At 34.1% G+C, this 24,997-nt stretch overlaps 1 protein-coding gene across 2 annotated transcripts in view; it reads right to left on the reverse strand.

The window, feature by feature from the left end:
• Positions 1 to 24,997, reverse strand: part of Col4a5 (collagen type IV alpha 5 chain) — a 224,786-nt gene that overhangs the window by 58,112 nt on the left and 141,677 nt on the right. For both annotated transcript variants that reach the window (XM_074063706.1, XM_074063707.1), the window contains exons 30-36: positions 15,536 to 15,649; positions 11,732 to 11,899; positions 10,769 to 10,858; positions 10,164 to 10,313; positions 8,084 to 8,182; positions 6,711 to 6,800; positions 6,106 to 6,245 (exon numbers count right to left, since the gene is read on the reverse strand). In XM_074063706.1, the coding sequence (XP_073919807.1) occupies positions 6,106 to 6,245; positions 6,711 to 6,800; positions 8,084 to 8,182; positions 10,164 to 10,313; positions 10,769 to 10,858; positions 11,732 to 11,899; positions 15,536 to 15,649 (851 nt within the window). The remainder of the gene's footprint in view (positions 1 to 6,105; positions 6,246 to 6,710; positions 6,801 to 8,083; positions 8,183 to 10,163; positions 10,314 to 10,768; positions 10,859 to 11,731; positions 11,900 to 15,535; positions 15,650 to 24,997) is intronic.

Consider the following 24,997-nt stretch of genomic DNA (forward strand, 5'->3'; position numbering starts at 1 on the left):
GATTCATACAGTTCCGTAGAACTATTTAACTTAAGAGTTGTAGAAATTATAGAAATCATCTACTACACAACTCTACCTCATTTTAGAGATAAAAACACTGTGTAGAAAATGCTTTGTATTTACAAAGTGCTCTTTAACCTCACTGAAGTCTCACAATAATTCTGTGCACAAGGTAGGATATTCTCCCCATTTTACTGTCAAGCTGATAAAGTCACTTGGTAAGGGCATGTATGTGGCTTCAGGATTTCAAATTTCTGTTTACAGACTCCATGTCCAGGATTTTCAGTATATTCTATTCTTCATTCTTTTTGAGTAACAAGGATGATATCACATAAAGTATGTCATTTATAAAACAATTGATCTGATCATCTAGGACATCCTTACTTCTTAACAACTCAGTAATTATGGAAATTTCTCTTATGTTTGTCACCACAATCATGCTATGTTTCCTGAAACTTTCTTAATATCTTCCTGAATAATATAGGCACTTTTTGTTTTATGTAGTCACGTGGGACTGTAAAAATGAAAATGCAAGCTGAAATCATATAAAGTATCTTAATAATCAATGGTAAAATTATGGTTATTCTATGATCTTCAAAAATATTTGTCAAAACATTAAAGTATCTCTTAATGTAAATTATATATGTGTAAGGAAATAAAAAACATAGAAGTTAAATTTACTCAGTATATTCTAATTTAAAATATTAGAAACATTGACAATGAAAGTTTATTCCATTGTAAAAGACTTACCCAAAGAAGTTTGAACAGTGTCTCCCTATTTTCATCATATAACTTACAATATGGAGCACACATCTTTTCTATGTGTTGGAGGAGAAATTGTCACACTGACTTCTAAGTTTGAATCAGCTTCCAACATTTTAACCTTTGTATTTTCAACCTTGTGAAAAATCTCCAAGACTTTTTTTAATGGGAAGTTTTTTGATTGTACCACTTCCTCTGTAACATCTTCATTCTTTTCATTAGTGTCCTTTTCTCATTTGGGCTGGTAAGCTTCCACTTACTACATTTCTTGCTTTCATATATAGCATACCTCATACAGTGGCAGTGTCTGCATCCCTATAGGTATTTTTTTGGCAGTATTGGCTTTGTGATTGCTAGGCAGGCACTTTATTGCTTGAGTCACACCTACAGCCCCCTATAGGTGTTTTGTTCTGTCATTTCATTTACATTAGATTTATATCTCACTTTCAGTGTTATCACTATTTATTTATGTATTTATTTATTGTTGAAGACTGAAACCAGGGCCTCATACTTGCTAAGCATGTGCTTAACAACTGAATACCACCAGTCCCATTTTTCATTTTCTCTAAACTTTCTTCTCTACTTACCAATTTCTTGTTTCAATTGTCCATTTTTGTAAAATGCCACATTGCTTTATCAGTGGGAGACAGAGAGCCAACACAGTACATGAACTTAACAGATGTATGGTGATTAATCACTGACCAGAATTTGAAAGAAGTAAAATGTCTGTTCATTGATCATGATGCAATCTGTTATTTACATGGTAATTTATGAACTGAAAAGCTAATATACCGTGGTAACTGAAATTTGAGCCATGTTTTGGTAGGCTAGTATTATTTTACTAAATTTTTGTAATTGAAATTTGTATGTATGGCAACTGTACAAGACAAGAACTGCCTGTGCCTAATAGAACTAAGTTATAAAGCTTAATTTTTCAACCTGCCACTATTCCGACATATAATACCATCTGAAAGAAATAACACGCTACTTTGTTGTTTCCTTATTTTATCACCTCTGTAAATTTACAAATTCAGTGTAGAATGTTTATAGAAATAAACATTCAATGTTTATAGAAATGTACTTGTAGGCCACATAGAGAAACTAAAAATTAGCCTCTTGCCTGAAGAGTGGAATATACATTGGATATATGTCAAGACATATTTTTCTGCTACTATTAACTATAAATTCAGAAATGATCATTTCACTATGTAAATGTTACAGTTTACTCATTCTGGAAAAATATACATGAACAAATTTCAATTTAAAATACAATTTTAAATCAATCAGTGAATAGAAAAAAAGAATGGAGTTTGTAACAAATTGGGTTGGATCAATTGGGAATTGATCTGGAAAAAAGGTCCTCACCTCATATATCACATAAAAATTCAGATGGAATAAAGATGCAAATATAAAGAAAAACAATGAAAATACTGGAAGAATATCAATTTATTTTTATAGACTAAGGATGTAGAAGTCTTTATAAGTAGAAAATGAAAAAAACCCAAACCGACAACCTTTATGTCAGGCCTCCAAACCTTCCTTGTGTCTTCCTTCTTCCTACCTCCCAGTTGATGAATTTTCATTTCAGCAACAAAAAATAACCAGAAAACTATGTTTCTGATCTTTCCCACCAAACCTGCTTCTTTGAAAATCTTTCCTATCTTCCAGCTGCTCAGTATTATAATTTTGGGGACATTGTTGACACCTCTTTCTCTCACATTTCACAAGCAAATCTTCCTAGTTTGAGCTACAAAACTGACCATTTTTTTACCACTTCCACTGCTACCCCCCTGATCCAAGTCATCAATATCTCTAGACTGTGTAATTTTAATAGTATCATAACTGGTCTACCTGCTTTTATTCTTGTCTTCTATTATCTATTTTGAAACAAGAGCTGTGGTATATTTTGAAAATTCATATAAAATGCTGTTATTCTTTCTTTTGCTTTCCACTTTACTCAGGATAAAAGCCCTAGATAATCTGTCTCCCATTACCAACCTGACCTCATCTTCTATTTTATGTCACCTCATTCATTCTGCTTCATTCACACTGGCCTCATTTATGCTCCTCAAACGTATGAGGTATACTCCCACCACAGGGTCTTTGCATCACTTACTGCAGTGAGGTCACTGCTCCATTGTTAGGGAGACTTTCTCTTAACAACCTATTTCAAAATGTAGTAATTTCCAGCAATTCTTTATCCCAAGCCTCACTTTACTTTTTGTCTTGAGATTTACCACTTTCTAACATAGCATGAACTTATTTATTTTGTTTAATGTATGTATCCTTGACTAGATATGAGTATCACATTAACAGTAGCAGCGAATTTATTTCAGGTATGTATCCCCATCACCTAGAATAGCACTTGGCATATCACACTTACAGATTAGATATTTTTTGAATGAATAAATGAGTACAAAACTTTGCCCATGTAAAAAATTTAAACTTCTACGTGATGAAATATACCACAAACAGTATTATCAGACAAAAAAAGTGACTAAGAGAAAATATTTCCAATATATGTAACAGACAGTGAATGCACCCTCATGATTTACAATATACTTTTACTAATCAGTAGAAAATATATAACCATCCCCTTCCTAAAACAATCAGGAAAAGATGCTTGGTGCCTGTGGTGTTTGCCTATAATCCTAGCTACTTGGGAGAATTGTAGTTCCAAGACAGCCCCAGAAAAAATGTTTGTGAGACTGCATCTTAACACACAAAAGGTGTGTGTTGTGGTGTGTGCCTATCATCCCAAGGGCAATGGGAAGCTTAAAATAGAAGGATCTCAGTCCAGGCTGACCTGGGCAAAAAAGCAAGACCCTATCTTCAAAATAATCTAGGCAAAAGTCTGGCGATGTGGTTGCAGTGATAGAGCATCTGCCTTGCAAACACAAAGCTCTGAGTTCAAACTCCAAGTTCAAATCCCGCCCCCAAAATGAGGCAAAGAGTATAAAGAGACAATTTAGAGAAGAAATATGGATGTACAAAGTCTGACTGGCATTCAGGACAATTTTAATACAAACAAAATGATATGCTATTTTCACCTATTAGATTGATAAAAATAAAAAATTGTTAGCACTATTTATAAAATAAGAAAATAAGAAGTGCTTTGTACTAATTATGAAAGACCACCTTTGTACAATTAATAGATGCTAATAAAAATAAAGGAATAGGGCTACTTAATAGGAAAATATGGCAGTAACCATCAATATTACAAAGGCACATATATGCTGGGTTCCAACAAGTCTGCTCAGAATTTATTTTACAGTTATATTTATCAAAGATTTAAAAAAATATATATGAAAGACCTGATTAAGAATTATCAGTGAGCCATATGTTTGTAATCATGAAACCACAGAAACATCTTCAGTGTTCGTTCATAATAGGTTAAATTATTTCTGGTGAACCCCCACAAAAATGCTATATAATTATGGAAAAGAATAAGGCATATATGAGCTAATAAAGAGTTTACCAAGATCTACTAAGTGATGGTGGCTACACAAACAGTTTACAGTATGATTTATGTGCATAAATAAAAATATAAAAACATACCTGAATTTGGGAGATGTACCATCATTTCATATATCAATAATTGAGGGAAAATGCTTTCAAATTTAACTGTAATATGCTTTCCATTCTAAGATGCACTTTAAAACCATAGATTTTGGATGTTAAAATGAGCCTTGAAATTGATGAAATATCATATGTGCGTGCATATACATGTATTAAAACCCCTTTTCTAGAGGAGTACATGAGAAACGGCTAAAAGTAGTTACTCTGGGGTTCAAGTGGTAGAGCATCTGCTTTGCAAGTGTGAAGCCCTGAGTTCAAAACCCAGTCTCACTCCCTCTCAAAAAAGAAAAGAATCTATCCAGTATACATAATTAGACACGTGTCCACAGGTAGAATGCATAATGGCAAAGAAAGTTGTCTAAGATTTACTGAGAAGGGAAATAATGTACGAGTAATAAAGCAAGGTAAAGAACTTTGAGCACACTATAACTGTGCATATATATAACGTATAGATAAAACAAAATTCTACATGAATATATATATATGTGTGTGTGTGTGTGTAGAAGAAAAGATTCAACTTTATAGAACTACTGACAATGGGCATCTGTAGGGAACAGAATGAAAAAAAGAGGTTAGGGCATGAGGGAAATTTTTCACTTTTACTCTTCGTATGTCTATATTTATTTTTCTATTTGTGTTTTTGAGACAAGTTCTTGTTATGTAGCTCAGGCTGGCCTGGAACTCAGTATATATCCCAGACTGGCCTCAAACTCTTGATCCTCCTGACTTAGGCTTCTAAGTGTTGGGTTTACAGACATGTTTCATCATGTCTGGCTTGTACTTTCATTTTTTAATAAAAGTGCAGATTCATGTATTACCGGTAAAATCTAAATGCAACAAAAATTAAAATTTACTTCAATAAATTTTATATTGGTAAGAATATACAGAAGCTTCTCTGAATTACCTCTTATAATAACTCAATCAACTGGACAATTATACTATAGTCTTTGTATACTATCAAAAGGAAATTATGTTTAAAATACAGCTCAGTAAATTCTTATTTCAGTGGGAATTTTCAGTACTTCCATGCAAGTTGAGTATCAGGATTCCTTTTCTATTACTCCTTAACTGTGGTCTGCCTGCATGATTAAGGGAGTTACCTGTTTTACATGGAACTAATCAGTTAAGAAATTCCTGCTGTGTTCAGTGGTTCTAAATAAGTTCTAATTTTTTTGAGACATGAGGTCTTTCTATATAGTCCAGGCTAGCCTGGAACCTTCAATCTTTTACCTCAACTTCCTGAGTGCTGGCATTACAGGCATGTACCACTGTGCCTAAATTTGATTACTTGAAAAATACCATCAAAGTTTTCACAGTGACAAGGAGAGTAGAGGACTATGTAGCACTGAACAGAGAACCACCTCAGGAATGTGGTGGTTCATTAAATACAAAAGTTATTTGTTTATAAATCTTTTCAAATTAACTAATAACAATATTAGGAAAATGATGAAAAAAAGTCCACCACTAAAAATAGAAAGCCAAAACCAGGCAAAAATATGCCTTTGATTTATTGAAACATACTCAGAAGTTAAGTTAGAGGAAAAAACAAAGAGACCAAAAAGGTTTTTTTCTTTGTTTCTTGGACTTGGTGCAAAGCTTAAAACGTTATCTTCTCACAACCTAAGAGAAAAGAGAAGGAACAAATCTCTTACCCAGAACATACTATGTCCTTCTAGTTTGTTTAAAATAGAATGAGAAATGAGCATACTGTTAAAGAAAAATCACAACTGCTCAGGCATCAGACATATGATAGAATATGATTACCTTTGGACCAGGAAGACCTGGAAGACCAATGCCTGAAACACCAGGATCACCTTTGTTTCCTTTCTGTCCAGGTAATCCTGGGGAGCCAGGCTGTCCAGGAACTCCAGGAGGTCCAGGGGGCCCTTCCATACCCTGAGGGCCTGTTGAAAATATGCAACATACAATATTTGATAAAATATTATTTTCTCATGTTATATTTAAGATGCATATGACCAAGCAAAAAGATTTTTTAAACCTCTGCAAACTCTGAGATATATAATAATGAGCTTTACAACAAAGCCTATTTTTTAAGAAGTTTAATTGAAAGGGATACAGCTGGAGAGCAGGCACATTTATGAATTCCAATTTTGGAAGTTTCTAAAGCTCTGTGCCTTAATTCAAATAGTTTTGTAATGAGAATTCTACCCATTGATTAGACATTGTCTCAACCTGATTCTACCAACATTATTAGTCTTTTTTTTTGCAGTTTTGGAGATTGAACCCAGAGTCTCATGTTAGGCAAGTGTTACATCCTCAGCCCCCACTCTAGTCTCTTTTCTGGTAAAAGGATAGCGAACCACCTTCCATTAATGAAGTTGAATATTTGAAAGTTTTTCATCACTCACCTGGAAAACCCATATCACCTATGTTTCCTTTAAGTCCAGGCGGTCCCATAAGTCCTGGCTGGCCAGGGAGACCAGGGTTACCCTTGGGACCTAGAAAAGTGATTTAGTAAAATTAAGACAAATATGAGCAAGCAAGGAATTTAAGGGTTAAATTTTGTTATATGATTAAAGTTCACAGATATAACTCAGTACGAACAGGTAAAGAAATCTCCTTAGGAACGCATTACAATATAACTATGGTAATAGAAATCTCCTGCTATGACTTTATGAAAGAGAGGGGAAAAATCATTAGAACACCTTGTTTCTTCTCCTAAAACTATTTAATCACCTGATGTTCTTACTTGGTGCATACGTATAATTACCCTTGCTGTATTTTCACAGATAAATACAATATAGTAAGTCTGTTTTTCAAACACTCAGGAATGGCCTTCCCATATAGAGCCTGATTATGTGAGACCAGGAAGAGCAAAGATGGTAGCCTGTCATGACATATCCCTAGTACATTAGGCCAAAGAGAGATCAGGGTTGAAGGAAAGGTACTAGACATTCACCCCTCACTGACCAAGCTGCTCTGTTTGTACATTCTTCCTAGAATTTAGGTGTTTGAGCTCTGTGGTGTCACCTAGGGGCTTCCCAAGGATCACAGTGTTACCTTAAACATTTTTTTTCTTTTTTCTTTCACAATGACTTCTAACTTGGGAAAGAGAATGCAGAAGATGTAAGGGAGATACAAAGAAAGGACTTATCTTTCTGACTATACAAAGGCAATGTGTTGTGAAGTCAAGAACAAATAACTGACCTTCAGGGATCTTACATGGATGAAGACCAGCTGCTCTTTATTTCTCTAGGGGCCAAACTAAAGGAAAATGACTTAAGAAGCAGCAAGAGTGTTTAGTGAGGAATAAAACCAAAAAACTGTCTAATGTAAGGGTGATTAGTGTTATAAGAGAAAACCAAAGAAGGCTGTGAAATTTTCATCCCTACAAAAATTTTAAAATAACATTAGCATCCATCTGTTTTACATGTCTTAATGATTGACTTGTCTCAAGGCAAAAAAAATTGCTAAAGGTAAATTATTTAGCATCCTACCAGATAAGTGTCTTATTTGTATACATTGCAATGTATGGAATAAAGCACACCTTTCTTGAATCATACTTTGGTGCATACCCTATTGCCACAGAAAGACAAAACTGAATGAGCAAAGCAAAATATCCTAAAAGTCTTGTCTGTTGAAATATGGCCACATGGCAATATTTTGTCAAACGTGAGCTCCATATTTTAGTAGCTACCCAAGCATATTACCATGACCAGAATAGTGTTTCCAGGGTTCAGCTTCAGCCATCCAAATGCTACAAGTGGTCTATCATACCTACCTGGAGGCCCTGGTAATCCAGGTTGTCCACTCAGTCCAGGTTGGCCTGGGTCTCCAGGCAAACCTTGGTAGCCTTTTGGCCCTGAAACTCCAGGAATCCCTTCCAAGGATGAACAAAAGACACAAGTCAGACTTATTACAATTAATCATTAAATAAATTGACAAAACAGGCTATCCAAGTGTTGAACTGTAAGTGAAATGGAGGAAGTGGAGATATTCATATTTTCCTGCAATTCTGTGTCCTGTGACAACAGCTCTGCTTCTTAGAGTCCACTCAATTCAAAAAATCTATCTGACTAATATTTAAGAGGGCAAAGTTACTAGGACAAAACAACAATGGAAAGATAACTGAAAAGATGGAGCTGAACTCTGCTTTGGGTGGATACATGGGGGTGGTCACGGGGAGGATGAGGTAAACAGAGGTCATTCCTTGCATGGCCCTTAGGAGGTCAGGGATGCTTCCCAGGTCATCTACCACATCTTGGGGCAAATAAACTTTACAGTTGGAGACAGTGGCTGTCCAGCCTGTAAATCCAACAAGACACGGTGCTGCTCACACATTTTATTAAGATGCCCCTGGACAGATGGGCTTTTGCTACATGGTAAAGCACTGGCCTACCATATGTGAGTCCCTGGGATTGCCCTCCAGCACTGTTAATACAAAAGCTGTATCTTGAGCTATAGCTCTACAGTAGAATGTCAATGATCAGGGTCCTTGGAGAACCAGGACCAGTGTATGGGGGACTGAATTGGTGATATTCTGATAATGTATGATTCTTAGTACTGGACTTATACTAAAAATCCTCACTTTATCAGCCACCAATAAATTCAGAGCACTCAATAAAGTCACCTTTCCTCTTTGGCCTTAGTGTCTTATAGTGCAGTACCTTTAAGAAGACTATAGTGGAAGTTAAGTGTAGTTTATAGCCCCTATTATACAGAAAGCATAGTTGAAAAAGAAAAGAAGCTTTGCAAGGAGTAAACCAAGAAAGATCTCATTTTTACTATAATAAAAACTAGGTGACCTTGACTCTTTTGTCACTACATGCAAAACTATAATAGCTTAAATTTTTTGTAATGGAAAAAAATCCTACCAAATTCTGCTTATTAAGAAACTTTAACATCTATACATACACAACATACTCACATGACTATTGATATTGATGGTTAGAATCTGAGAGTTACATACTTACTCTAAGCTGTAAATAGTAACTAATTTTTAAAGTTCCATATTGTTTAAAAAAGCTATTATATGTAGATTGAGTTGCAAGTACTTTTTAAAAAAGTATTTTCTATTGTGTTTTATATATTGATTTATGCTTATTTATATTTTATGATGTTTTGTTATGAACATGTTATACTTCTAGAAAAAGAAAAAAGTATTTTTAAAATTAAAAAACCCATGTTATACTTCACACTTTATTTGTTTTTCATAAAATAGCTATAATAACACAGTTGTCCCTAGACCTACTTTTAGCAAGTTCCCCCAGGACTGAGCTTGGTTGTTCATAGTCCAATACTTGTTTATTCTGCCAAGGTAGAATAACAGTGCTGTATTTAAAAGCCAAGAATGGTATGGATATCAAAACACTGCAGTACAACAATGCACTATTCATACCCATTTGGTATCAAGGGGAAAAAATGAAAAGGACAAGCAAATTTCCTAAACAGTGAAACCTGTTCTCTAAGTTATTGTGGCTATATATCCTTTTCTCTCTACTCCCTCTTGTACAACTTTCTGGAAAGCTTGAAGGCAATTGCTTAAATCTATTTTAAAATCCTACAGCTCATGACAGGTAAACTACAAAGAAAATACGCAAACAAAACTAAATCAGTGAAACAGTATGAATCAAGTGAAAATTAATATTAATTACCAACATTTTATGTATCTGAGTGACTTTTGTTGAATTTCTTTTTACAACTTTTCATATTGTTTAAAAATAAACTTCAGGAGCTGGGGTGTAGCTCATTGGCAGAGTACATGATTAGCATGTACAAAGCCCTGGATTTCATCCCTAGCACAAAAAATTAAACTTCATTTATACCAGAAAAAGTATTTGTGAATACATGCATTCACTCACCTGGTAAGCCAGGTTCTCCCTTCTCTCCCTTTGAGCCCAGGAGACTTGGATCCATTGGCCCAGGGGGGCCTGGAAGGCCAGGCTCTCCTTTACCACCTTTTTCACCTTCAGGGCCAGGAAGTCCTGGCTGACCCTGTAAGCCATCATCACCTAAAATCAATATGTGTGGGAAAGACAATTATCCATCCACAATTCATGCATGCAAAGGTTATTTATATGTTTGATAGTTGGGTAGGCTGCTGGCCACCCAAAACGTCTATGCTGCTTAATTATTATCTATGAATTACTTGAGTGTATACAGAATTTCAAACTCAAATAACAATCTGTGTACTTTCTGGAATTCTTTGACAATGGCAAAGTCTAATTATAAAAAAAGAAAAAATTAAAGTTTAATATTTTTACATTTTGGGCTAAACTTTTACCAGGTTTCATAACATCCAAACTAAGTATGCAACTAAATTGAAAACAAAACCTTTATTTTTATGCCATGAACAAAGAAACAAAGCACAAGGCATTTTAAAGTAGTCAAATAAAAATATTCTGTATTGACATAAAGCAGTGTTTAATTTTCCCTCTCATACACATCTGTCAGCAAACTCTGTTACCTTTAAGACCAGGAACGCCGCTCCTGCCAGGAAATCCCAAAGGTCCTGGTGGGCCTGGAGGTCCCATCATACCCATTTCACCTTTGGCACCTTTGAAGAATATCAGTAAGTACCATATGACTTCTTGACTTTGGGAAGATAAAAGGTAAGCTTTAAGGTGTCTACTAGAAAACTATTGAGGGTTGGAGAGCACTGTGAAGTTTTACTCCTTCTCACCTGCTGTTACCTCAGTACCCATTCCTGCCAATACCCAGGAACAGAAACTCCCAGGGGCAGCTAATATCTTCTCAATGAAGCATATTTCCTAGTACACATATGTGGTGGATTCCCCACCCCTGGAATCTGGGATGCCTCTGTGTTTTATCCTTGGCTACATGACACTGCATAACACCCAAGGCTAGATCAGAACTCTTGTGGCTTTTACATGGGACTCCTGGATCACTCACTTTTGGCTTTTGAGATTCTTTCTCTTTGGAAGTCAGGTGCGATGGTAGGACAGCGAGTACTGTGATATTATGATGATGTGAGGGGCCAAAGCCAAATGAAAAGGCACCATGGATGATGCCATATGAGTCAAAGAACACCCAAATGTGAGAGAAGTGCCATCTTAAGTAGATACTTCAGCTCTAATCACTCACGTTGGGGCCATATGAGTTACAGATAAATGATCCATTAAAGCTATTCCTTTATTTCTGACCCACAGAATCTTTAGCAATATTAAAAAGGTGAGTGTGAACCATCACAGTTTAAGGTTGTTTATTATACAATAATATATAACTGGAACTCTTATAGACAAAAGTATAGTGTAAATAGCAAAATAAGTTTCCTTGCAATCAAAGACATTTAGCACTCTTCTTTAACAGATTGTGTCAATCCAGAGAAGTGCAACATGAAAACAATCTATAAGAGTTATACTACTATTAATTTCCTGAATCCAAAATCAGAGATAATTAAACAAGTTACCTGGAAGTCCAGAGACACCTTCTTTTCCCGGGAGCCCTGGTGATCCTGGAGGTCCAATAGGACCAGGTGCTCCAGGGATCCCTGGACTGCCCCTCTCACCAGGGGGTCCTGGAACATCAAACCCAGGAGGTCCTTGATCCCCCTTCTCTCCTGGTATTCCATGTAAACCTAGTTAATATAGTAACAAGTATTGAAGCAGTTTTAAAAGATGTGTCTGATTACTTTTCTAATAAGCAAGTGATAGAATCCTGTGTATAACAAACCTCAGAGAATGTTAGAGATACTTTTGGCATAATGCTTATAAAATGACTGAAAAAATCAACACTTAGGATTTTTAATCACATTTCTCTAAAATAATGCTTCTCAAATTGTTTCTGGTGAAAGACTAATTTTTCTTGATTCCTAGCTCATAATGGAATAGTATATTTATAAAAGACCATAAAATCACTAAAACATGAAATAAAAAATAAAGACACAAAATAAAAGCCTAATTTTTTGTTTATTATATTCAACAAATATGATTATATCATGTAATTGCCATAAAAAATTCTAAAGGCTTACTCAATCTTTGTCCTTATTCCACTATAGACTGATTACAGTTTGTGATTCATTGGCCATACTTGGATTTGCATTGTTCTAACATTTATGAATCATTATTACACACTGCTGTGCCCTTAAATGATTAATTGCTGAATAAGTCAGCTACATGGACCCTTGTGATTTTATTTTGGCTTTATTTTACATGTTGTTTTCATAATACATTACTATTAGTTCTTATTATGAACTTTTGTTTCTCAGTATTTCAACAAGGATTTTACAGAAAAAAATATGACAATGCAAAAATACTTAACCTTAGTACATTTCTAGATTAAACTGCTCCAAAAGACAAGGTGGTTAGACAACAATATTATAGGGAAAGAATTACATTAATACATTGTGCATATTCTTGGTCTGAAACCTATCGACTGTACAACTTAAGTGAGCTTAGTCAAATGATCATTCCAAGTATCCCTTCAACAATGAAAGCTAAATTTATTGTTGAAGATTCATAGGTGATTGTTTTTATAAAGGGAACTCTTGTTCTTCGTTGGAATTTTAAAATATGTTTGATGCCCTATTCCAACATGCACTGCGGTTGATAAAATTCACTTTGAAGATTTGAGAATTCCACTAAGTGAGCACAGTGCTAATGGTTCCAAAGCTTCCTTTTGATTCATGTAGTGGAGATTTTTTTTTCTTTTTAGCTGATTTAGTTGCACACTTTTTTCCTGAGACTAAGCAAGTAGCTATAGTACATTTGGCTAAGATAGAGTATATCTGTATACAAAGAGTATATTTAACTGATCTCTAAAAAGATTCACTAAAGCACTCACTAACCTTTTACCTAATGGTCAAATCAAATAATAAGAATCAACAACCTCCATATTTGTCTGGGTTAGTAGGGCATAGGATGAAAAAACATTTTGCTTTTAGTCCCTTGGTAATTTTTTTCCTGCTGTGGGATGAGGAACTGATATTCAAAAGGACCTAAATTTATAAATTTGCTAAGCTGTATAACTTGCCTTGGGAAAGAAAAAGCAATTAGTAAAACATTAAGTAAATAATAATAGAATCAAAAGAAAAACCTAAAGCATAACACATTTTACACTCCAATGATAACAATATAGAATATTTTGAATAAAGTATTCTATTGCAAAGTAAAACACTAGTATATTAAGTATGTTCTTTTAAAATAGTTGCTGTTAATATTTCAGTCATGCAGTGTAACTCAGGTATTAATATATTCATAATAGTCTTGCTGAACATCCTATTTTTGAAATATGTGATCAGGAATTATGACAGTTTTGAAATATGTTAAGATAATATTTTGTTTTGGTGGCATAATTAAAATTTACCTAAAAAGAGTTATTAAATGTGGTTCATCCATGACAAGAAAGTGTGGTTTGAGAACATTTCTACATTAAGACGTGTCAGTAGCTTTATGTCAGGGCCAATAAAAAAGGTACAATGTGCCTTAAAATCAATTTTTTAAATATCACAGAGAGAAAAATAGCCTTTACCTTACAGGCTGTTTATATGATTACCAGTGTTCTAGATTTTTATCATAATAGCCAAGAAAATACCCATTGTCATATAAGGTCAGAAAACGTATTTCTATGGGTTCAAAAATAAATGTATATACATATGAACTGTGTTTTAAAGACCTCCTATGCATTCATTGTGAATTAAAGAATGATTAAATGTTCCATATTGGAGTGAGCTTTTTCTCGCTCTTGTTATTACTGAACCTAACTGGGGCTAACTGGGCAGTGATGGGAGATTCAGAAACGGCACAGTATAGGCAGACAGACAGAAAGTTGGGGCCAGGTGTGTTGGGTGCTTGGGTGGAGACACACAAACCTCATTGCTTCTTTTCTCTATTATCCTATTCATTTACTCTGCTTCTTACCTCTATCTTTATTCTTTAAGGTCTTACTCTTTTACAGTTCTTTAAAACATTGCTTCTAAAGTCTTTCCTTAAAATCTTGCTTTTAAAGTCTTCTTTTCTGTTCTTCAAAGTCTCTTTCCTTAGACTCGCACTATCCCATGTTTTCTCTTAGCTGTTCTTTAGCATAATCTCTCTTAAAATCTTTGCCCGCACACTGGCACTGTCCCATGCTCTCTCTTTAGGTTTCTTCAAGCCTCAGTGCTCAGACTTGCACTGTCCCATGTTCTCTGTAGCTTTTCTTTAGCTTAGTTTTTCTAAAGTCTATGTATAAAGCTCTCGGTGCAGACTTTCTATCAACCCCTCTTTAGCAATCCCCCTTTAGCATTTCTTTTCCCTTCTGCAATCTCCCTTTGGCAATTTCCCTTCCAAAAGCCTCCCACATCCAAAAGCCAAAAAGCCAAAAGCCAAAAGCAAAACCAAAAAGCCTCAAGCTAAAGCCTCCTGTACTCCTTTAGTGAGTCTTTTATATCCAGTGGTAAACAGGGTGGAGCAGCAGTTCTTGGGAAAGGGCGTGACATTGTAACAGGAGAAACCTGCATTCCTGCTTCTCTGAATGTAAACAATTTAGGAAAAGCAGCTGTTCTGCATTTTCCTCTTCTGTGGCCAGGGCTATGCCAATCTCACCCTATAGATAAACATTTTAGGAAAAGCAGCTGAGCTGCATCTCGCCTTGCTTATGTCCAGTTCTCATAGGCTTCTCATAATCTGCTCTCCACGCTATATTTGTTGATTTTATGAATTATTATTTCAGCTACTGTGCCTGCTTAGATTAGAATAAGAACTCACATCAGCAAATAATTCAGAAGTCACAATCTCAATATATTTTCACACGTATGTAGAAGAACCATATGATTCTCTATGGAGCTAAAAGAATTAGGATACATGTTGATGAAACTTTGTGGAGTGTCCAATTAAAAAATACAAAAAAACATTCTACAGTGTTCAGTTACAAACTGATTGCCTTTTTGGGGGCAAAAAGGAAAAAAAATCAACTACTTTTCAAAAGAGAAGAGGAAATGATAGTGCTAACTATATATAGCTTAGTGCTTATATGGCTTATATGTCAATGGTGCAATTATTAGACTACATTATTTAAAAAAGATGAATTTTAGATGAACAGGAAGGGAAAATGTCAGGGATTTAAAGTAGCTCTTATGCTGTGACCTATATATTTTCATTTTTACAAATTTATATACACATATATATTACCTGTTAAATTGGTGTTCTGGAAGACTTATATAGTTTTCATTTTATCAATGCGCTAACCAACCTACACGTTATGAGTGCTATAAAACACACATTTACTCCAATCTTACCAGGTTGGCCTATTGGTCCAGGAGTCCCTGGTGGTCCTGGTGGCCCCTGAACACCTTTTCCTGGCAGCCCAGGGGGCCCTACTGGTCCAGGTTGTCCATTTGCTCCAACATCACCTTTCATAAATAAATATAGTTTAGAAATTAAAAATAACAACTGAACCACCAGTCCAAAGGGAAATGGCACATCATATTAAACAGGGATCTGGAAAAGTTGGCCATTGTTCAGGAGAATGGCTAGAGAACTCATCAATAGGTAAGATTCTTATATAATTTAACATAAGTAGAGCACTCAACTTCAGTACTCAAATTAATGCCACAAAAAGAATAAGAAATCATAAAGAACACATTCTTTCTACTTCTAACCCATCTTAGGCAATTATTTATTAGTAAGTTTAAAATACATTTTCAAATTACATGTATTTTAAGGTAGATAGCTTTCAACATCTTCCTTTTTATTAACTCAGGACTGTGGCATAAAATAAGCTCAAGCCTCTCTCATCATCAGTAAAACATTTCTTTGATATTAGAAACTTCACTGTCTCCATTTTCTAACAGTCCAACTTTTCAAACATTTTGCAGGTATTAAAATTCACTTTGAAAAGTGTGCATTTTGATGAGTTTTGACAAATGTATATAGTCACATAATCACTACTAAAATGAAGTTATTGAACAGATCCATCAACCTCAAAAGGGCCCCGTGTAGTCAATCTACCCCCTCCCTGCATTCCAATTCCCTTGCAACTACTGATCTACTTATATCTTACAGTTCTTACCTTTTCTAGAATGTTATAAATCTAATCATGCAGGATATAGCCTCTTGACTATATCTTCTTTCACTTAATGTGATTCATTTACGGTTCGTTAGTGCTCTGTGTATCAGTAGTATTCCACTGAATGCATACAATATATTTTGCCAGTTTTACCACTATCTGATGGACATTTAGGCTGTTTCCAATTCTTGGTGATTATGAACACTGACAACAGATTTCTGTGTGAAGCTTCAAATTTTCTTTAGTAAGTATCTAGAAGTGATATTGCTGCATCATGTGGTAAGATCATGTTTACATCTATAAATAATTGTCATGCAGGAGAGACAAGATGGCAGACTGGAGACACCCACCACATTCCTGCATCTTCACAAACATGAAATCAGATACATGGATGCAATGAGAACTATTCGTTGGACAAATAAATAATATCCTGAAAACAGGTGCTCATCAATTGATTAATGGATAAAGAAAATGTGGTATGTATACACACTGGCACATTATTCAGCTGTAAAGAAGAATGAAATTGTCATTTACAGGAAAGTAGATACAGTTGGAGATCATGTTGAGTGAAATAAGTCAGATTCAGAAAGACAAATTTCACATGCTTTTTCTCATATGTGGAATCTAGTGTAAAAAATCAAAACAAAAGAAAAATAATGGCATGAATATGAAAGGAGGACTGTTTGGGGAGGGGAGCCAGCAGGAGGGCAAAAAGAGAGGGTGATGGGGGATGAATATGATCAAAGTACATTATATGCATGTGTGAAAATAGGTTAATAAACACATGAAAAATTATAAAAAGAGGAGCATGGGAAGGGGATAAGAGAGTAATAGAGTAGTAAATGTGAACAAAACACATTATATGTATGTGTGGAAAGATCACAACAAACCCAACAATTTTTAAAAAATAGTAATAAAAAGAAATTGTCACACTTTTTCAATATGATATCAAACTTTTCTTCTGTGCTGGAGACTGAACACTTCTTCAAAGTGCCTGTACTATTTTGCATTCTAGTTGCTCTGCATTCTTGGCAGCACTTGGTATTACTAGTTTTCTTCTTCTTTTGTGAAAAAGCCAATTCCAATAGTTATGTATGACATTGTGGGTTTAACTTGCACTTGGGAGATGAATATTTAGCATTTTTACATGTGCCTTTTTGCCACTTGGATGTTTTCTTTGGTGACATTTCTATTCAAATTTTTGCCCATTTTCCAACTGTAGTTTTAATTTGGTAATTTGTTTTCTTATTTCTGAGCTAATGTTTTCCTTAATCAAAGAACATCTGTATTGATGTCAATAATTGTGTCATGGGTTTCTCCAAGGGAACATATGGGGTTAGTGTTTCCTTTTTTTTGATTGTTGTACTGGGGGTACATTGCAACATTTGCAAAAGTTCCTGCAATATATTATAGTTGATTCACCCCTTCCATCATTCTCCTTCATCTCCCCTCCCCCCCATTCCTGGAACAGTTTCAACAGGTTTCACTTTTCCATTTTCATACATGAGTATATAATACATTGGATCAAGCTTTTTGCAATGTCATTTATTAAGCTAAAGAAATTCTCTTCTATTACTAATTTTCTGAAAGTAATTTTTTTCAGAAATGGATATTATTTCAATTTTATCAAATAATTTTTAGTATTTATTAAGTTGATAATACTTTAGACTGTTGATTATGCAAATTATACTGATTGATTTTTCAAGTGTCAAACCAGCTTGTTCTGAGGATAAAACTTACTTGGTTGTAATATAGTCTCCATTTTATATGCTGCTATATTTGATGCACCAAAATTATTTGAAGATTTTTACTTCTATGTTCATGAGAAATACTGGTCTCTAACTTTCTTTTTTATGTCTTTGCTTTCTTATAATGTCTTAGATATCACAGTAATACTAGTCTCAATATTTGGGAAGTGAACCATCCACTATTTGGGGGAAGAGACTGTGTAGATTTGGTGTTATTGCTTCTTTAATGTTTGGTAAAAATGCCAAACATTTATGCAAATGATGCCAATTGGACCGTTAGTTTTCTTTGATGATATGATTTTAACTGCAAACTCAATTTATAAAAAAAATAGGTATCTAGGTTGCATATTTCTACACCAGTAAGTGTCAACAGTTTTGATCAATAGTTTGTAATCAGTCCATTTCATCCAAATTGTTGAATTTATGAGCATGCAGTTTCTTGTAATATATTTTTGCTATTCTTTTAAGATCTATAATGGAACTGTAATGATGCTCCCCTTTTCAATCCTAATATTGGTTACCTGTATGTCTCTTTTCTTTCTTGGTCATCCTGGCTAGATGCGTATCAGATTTATTGGTCTTTTCAAAGAACCTCATTTGATTTCATAGAACTTTCCATTTCCCAATTTTAATTTAATTGATACTTGCTCATTATAGCCAACAATCTGCATGTGTTCTTGTAAATTTGTTTTTCTTCTCTAATTTTTTCTTTCTTTTTTTGGTGATAATGAGACTTGAACTCAGGGTCTCATGCTTGATAGGCAGGCACTCTACCACTTGAGCAACACCTCCAGTCCCCCTTCTCTGGTTTCTTAAAGTGAAAACTTAGATAATTTATATGAGATCTCTTTTTTCTAATAAAGTCTTTAATATATGAATTTACTTCTAATTACTTCATATAATTCTGCAGATTTTGATATGTTTTACTTTCATTTTCATTTGATTCAAAATACTTTATAATCGTCCTACTGATTTCTCCTTTGATCTACTGTCTATCTAGAAGTGTTCATGTTATTTTCTAAATATGCCAGAAATTTCCCAGATATATGTCTTTCTGGTATTGATTTCATATTAAATTTATTATGGATTCTTATTATGGATTTAATAAGAGGGCTTACTATATAAGTAAAAGGACTTAACCGTATAACATCAAATTTTAATTTGCCAAGGTTTGTATCATTGCCCAGATTATGGTCTTTTATGGTTAATGTTTCACGTGCATCTGAATAGAATGTGCTTTCTGATCTTATTGGGTGAAATATTCTATAAATGTCAATGTAGAGGAGTTACACTAGAGCAATTTCTAACAGTTCCCTGACAGAATACTAGACACCCTTATCCCTGTATCCTTTTATGGAAACCAATGCCAAGTATGGCCCATTCTAGTTGGATGAGAATGATAAATCTAGACCACCTAATGGTGGGATACTATTCCCCAATTTTCTATGTGTAATTTTATACTGCCTTTAATGGAACCATTCAAATTGTATAATTTGAAAATACAAAAATCTTTATCTTGTACATTTTCTTCATAGTATTTTAATTTTGCATTGTATACTTATAATTATAGTTCTATTTTATATATTGTGCATTAAGGATTTATTTAATGAGACAATTCATTCAATAACAATTTTAAAAGAATTGACTCTTTCCCTGTGACTAATGATGACTCTTCTGTGAAATATGAAGTTTCTATATACACAATGGTGTATTTCTGAATCCTTTGTATTCCACTGGTCCACTTGGTGATTCCTGCACTAGTTCACAATGTATAATTACAATGACATTTTAATATATTCTAGCAAACATTTATCAAATATTAAGTTTCAGAATCACTTATGTCAGATGCTTTCAAAATTTTACTTGAGTTCTCATTGAAAACAAATTATATTTATAGATGAATTTGGGAAAAGTTGACATCATTGAGTCCTCTTATCAACACATGATTTATCACTCAATTAATTCTACCATTTTTTCTTATTAACAATAGAGTTTATATTTTTCTTACAGATACATTAGGCATATTTTGTTAATCTCAAGATATGACACACATTTTGTTATTATCATAAACTTATATTTCTTCCAATATTTCCTAATACACCATTCTATTTCTTCAAATATTTCGCACATTATTTCTGCTGCCTATGACCCTTTTCTTAAAGAGTCTATTCAAGTGTCACCTCCTATCTGAAACCTCCCAAGTACCCTAGATGAAGTCCTAAACAAAAGTAACTTATCAAGTAAACAGAATGCTTCTAAAGTCATCTTCTTTCTTTATTTCTTTTTGTATAATTTCATTTTAATGTTCAACCTTAAGTACATTTTCTACTAATGTAGATATATACTGATTGTTATTAGCTTCATTAATTTATTATTGGTTACTAAGCTGTTTTGAAAGTGCTGCATCAACCTCTCCTATAGTTTAGTTGCCGAGGTTAAATATCTAGTAATAGGCGTGAGTGTGTTTGGTAGGTAAACTTATTTCTGTCAGTGCTGGGGATTGAGCCCAGGGATTTTCACATATCAGGTAAGTATTCTACTACTGAGCTATACTCTGAGCTCTCGTGGGTGAACTTTTATTGTAATTGCTTGCTGGGTTTTGACTGTGATCTATTAATTCGAAAGATTAGTTATACATATTCATAAAAAGTTCCTGTTGAGATAACAACTATCATAGCAATACCACCTACATTTTCTTAAAGTCTAGAGCAATCTCTTCAGACCTTTAAGAACTGAATTTATGTAACTGTGTTTCTAGTGATTCAGATACTACATGGCTAAGGTTAGGAACATAATAACTGTTGGAGGATTGAAGGGATCACATGGCAGACTTCCCCAAATATTTATTCTTCTAGCACCTTAAGAACTATGCTGGGAGCCAGGCATGGTGGCACACACCTATAATACAAGCACTCATGAGGCTGTTGCAGAAGGACTGTTAATTCAAGGCTAGCCTTGGCTATAGAGACAGTGTCTCAAAACAAAACAAAAACCAACCAGCCAAACAAACAGAAAACTATAACAGGGTTTTAGTAACTGAGAACTTCTTTTATTAGGATACAGGGATCTCAAATTTCCTTCCAAAGATTAAACAAATGCCTCTGAAGACGTTCATGTGTCTCAGTGACATATAATAAAATATAATGAGTGAGTTATAACATAAGGAGATTGCTACACAGCTTATCATTTGGAATATTTCCATCTGCAATTTTGAGGGTCATGGGTCTACAGCTGAGAAGGGGGATAACTGGTGGGAAATATTATCTGTAACATTGAGATATAGCTTACAGCTGGCCAGAACTGTTTAGTCAAAGATATAAAAGTATTTTTAAAAGAGCTTACCTAAGAAAAATTTGTGCTGGGCTAGTTTGTGGTTTTGCAAGTAGAATCTATCCTGGTTAAAAATGGCTGTACTATTGCTTTAATAGAAACCAAACCAATACAGTTCAGGAATATTGACTTATTTGGATTGTTCTTTAGGGATCAAAACATTGACTAGGAGAATCTGGCTCCTTGCAAACGAAACAACAAAAAAAATTCCAAACTAGCTATACTAATTCTATTTCTGAATATATTTAGCAAACTCAAAATCATGGGGCTAAAAGAAACCAACAGAGAAATGAGCAAATGACATTAGCAGCTAAAACAAAAAATTATGACTCTTACATATATGAAATGATGGTCAATTCACTCATAGCAAGGGACATACAAATTTAAACCACCCTCAGAAAAAGGCAAAGGACCTAGTAGAGCCAATAAAAAAGAACAAATTTACAGGACTTACATTACTTGACTTCAAGTCTTAATATAAAACTATAGTAATATAAACAATGTAGCATTGGCTTAAGGATAGTAAAATAGAAATAAAACAGAATTGAAAGCACAGAAATAGACCCACACATATATAACCATTTGATTTGACAGAGATCCCAAAGTAACCCAATAGGGAGGGGGGTATTTTAAATAAATGATACAAAATAAAAGTTATGTGAGATAGGTGATAGTTCTAAAACCATAAAGCTAGGGGTGAATTCAAATATGATATATTTGTTACATTGTAAGGACTTTTGTAAATGCCACAATGTACCCCCACCCAGCACAACAATAAAAAAAGAAGAAAAAAGAAAAAATCCAAAAAAAAAAAAAAACCATAAAGCTTTTAGAACAGAGTATCTTGGTAGTGCTGGGGCCAGCAAATATTTCTTAGAAAAGACACAGAAAATTATAAACATAAAACATTTTATGGGTAATACATCAACAAAATTAAAAGTTTGTCCATTAAAATACATGGAAAAGTGAATAGGAAAACTACATAGGGATAAAATACTCATTCCAACTTAATACTAAAATGAGAAACACTGATCATTTAAAATGACAAATAGTTGAACATGTAAATAGTCCACAAATACATAAAAAGGGTTCACAGACACTTTTCAAAGAAGAACAAATGGCAAATAGATACAGTAAAAAAATATTCAAAGTCTTCAGTCATAAAAGAAATGCAAATCAAAACTGCACTGAGATTCCATCTCACTCCAGTCAGAATGGCTATCATCAAGAAAGCAAATAACAAATGCTCGTGAGATGGGGCAGGGGGGATAAGTCTTATTCACTGCGAAGAAAAGGTAAATTAGTCCAGCCACTATTACAATCAATATGGAGATTCCTCAAAATATTATATGATCCAGCCACACAATTTCTGGGTATATGCCCAACAGAATTAAAGTCATCTTACTAAAGAGATACCTGTATACCTATGCTTATTGCAGCATTATTCACAACAGTTAAACCATGGAATCATTCTAGATGTTTATCAGTTGATGAATGGATAAAGAATATGTGGTACACCTACACAATGGAGCATATGTGAAAGCTAGGGGAAAACAAAACAAAAACCCAGGTCATGATAGTAAAAGGGGATGAGAGGGGAAGAAAAAGGGGAAAGCGAGGAAGGGGAATAAGAAAGAGCAATAGAGGGGTTGAATATAATCAAACTACATGATATGCATGTATGTAAATGTCATGATGAAACCCTTACCATGTACTATTTAATTAATGCCAATAAAAAAGAGCTGAACATCTTTAATCATCAAGCAAATGTAAATTGAAACAACTTATGAATCTACCACAACCTACCAAAATTCCAAATTTAGAGAGAATATGGTATAACTGAAACTTTCTTACCACATTGGCATGAATTTAAAATGGCACATCTATTTTGGAAAAAGGTCTAGTAGTTTCCTACACAAGTAGATACACACTTAAGACCCAACAATTCTATTCTTATTTACTCAAGCAAAATGAAAGCATATATCCATAAAAAGACATGTATAACCTGCTCTTAACAGTTTCACTCATAATAGCCAAAAATGTGACACAGTCCAGGTGACATTCAGTAATTTCACTGAAAGATAAAAACTACTGATCAAAAATATGTTTGTTGAAAGAAGATTTACACAAAGAATGTACATATTGCATATTCCACTTATAAGGAGCTCTAGGATAGGTAAACAAATTTATAATTAAAAACTCCTAACAGTATAGTTGCCAACGTGGATGTGACTGACTGGAAGGGGAATAAGGAGAATTTCTGGAATGATATCTTTTCCTTTTTTTTTTTGTGGTAATGGAAATGGAACACAGGGCCTTGAGGATGCTATGTAAGCGTTCTACCAATGAGATACTTCCCTAGCTCTGGTATAATATCTTGACAGTGGTTTGAATTACACAGGTATATACATTTACTAAAATCCAGAAAATATACCCTTAAGATCTGTGCATCTCATTTAATGTGAATTTTATAACAAAGTAAAAAGTGAAATTTTAGTTATGGTACACATCCTGAAATATTTAGGGAGAAGTATACTATTGTTGCAATTATTTTGAGATGCATCAAAAGGAGATCAATGGATATAGAGGTAGATGGGTAGATGAGCACATATGTGCCAAAGCATGTATAGTGAAACACTGAAAGTGGAATATCAGTGACGGGTACATAGTAGTCATTGTAATGTTCTTTCTACTTTGTGTTGTACATGACTTACATCACTATTTTTCTGATCCTAAGGATTGTACCTAGAGCCTTGAGCATGCTAGGCAAGTGCTCTATTGCTGAGCTATACCCCCAGCCCCTATATTTAGATTTTTAAAATTAAAAATCTGGCAGGGAAACAAAATGTTAATTGTGAAATCTAGGTAGTGGATATATAGCCATTCAGCGTTTAATTATTTTTATTTTCTGTACTTGAAAATTTCCACAATAAAATGTTTAAAAACAACTACTCTGAGAAACCTACTTACTTCTATCAGCCTAACAAAAATTCAGGAGTTTTTCAGTATACTTGGGAAGGTTTTGGAGAAACAAGAATACCAATTCATCACTGGTGAGAGTATAAAACGGTACAAATGGAGAGGAATCTGACAATATCTAGAAAATCCATTTACCCTTTATTCAGAAAGTCCATTTTCATTACTTTATTCTGTAGTTATCCCTACACACATCTGAAATAATGTGTATGAAAGATTATTCACTGTGGCATTATTTATAATAAGAAAACATTGACAAAAATGAATTCTAGCAAATGCCACCTGGTAGAATAAGGTAGTATACCCATGCAATTCAATACTAGGCAGCTACTTTGCTTTTAAATCAAGATTTCTAAGTACTGATATGAGTGATTTCTAAGATATAAAGTTACATGAAATAAGCAAAGTAGAAAAACACCTAAAGTTAAATACATGGTCTTTTAAGAAATGGAGAAAATAAAAATACATTTGCCTTAGATAGTGTTTTTATAAAGGAACAGTAGAAGGATAATTAAGAAACCAAAAAGTGGGTGCATATGTGGATGAAGAAGAGTGGATGGGGATGGAAGGGAAGAAATACTTCCCACTCCTACATTTATTTATTTATTTTTGAAACAGGGTCTCACTCTAGCCCAGGC

The sequence above is a fragment of the Castor canadensis genome, chromosome X (assembly GCF_047511655.1).
Source record: "Castor canadensis chromosome X, mCasCan1.hap1v2, whole genome shotgun sequence".
NCBI lineage: Eukaryota > Metazoa > Chordata > Mammalia > Rodentia > Castoridae > Castor > Castor canadensis.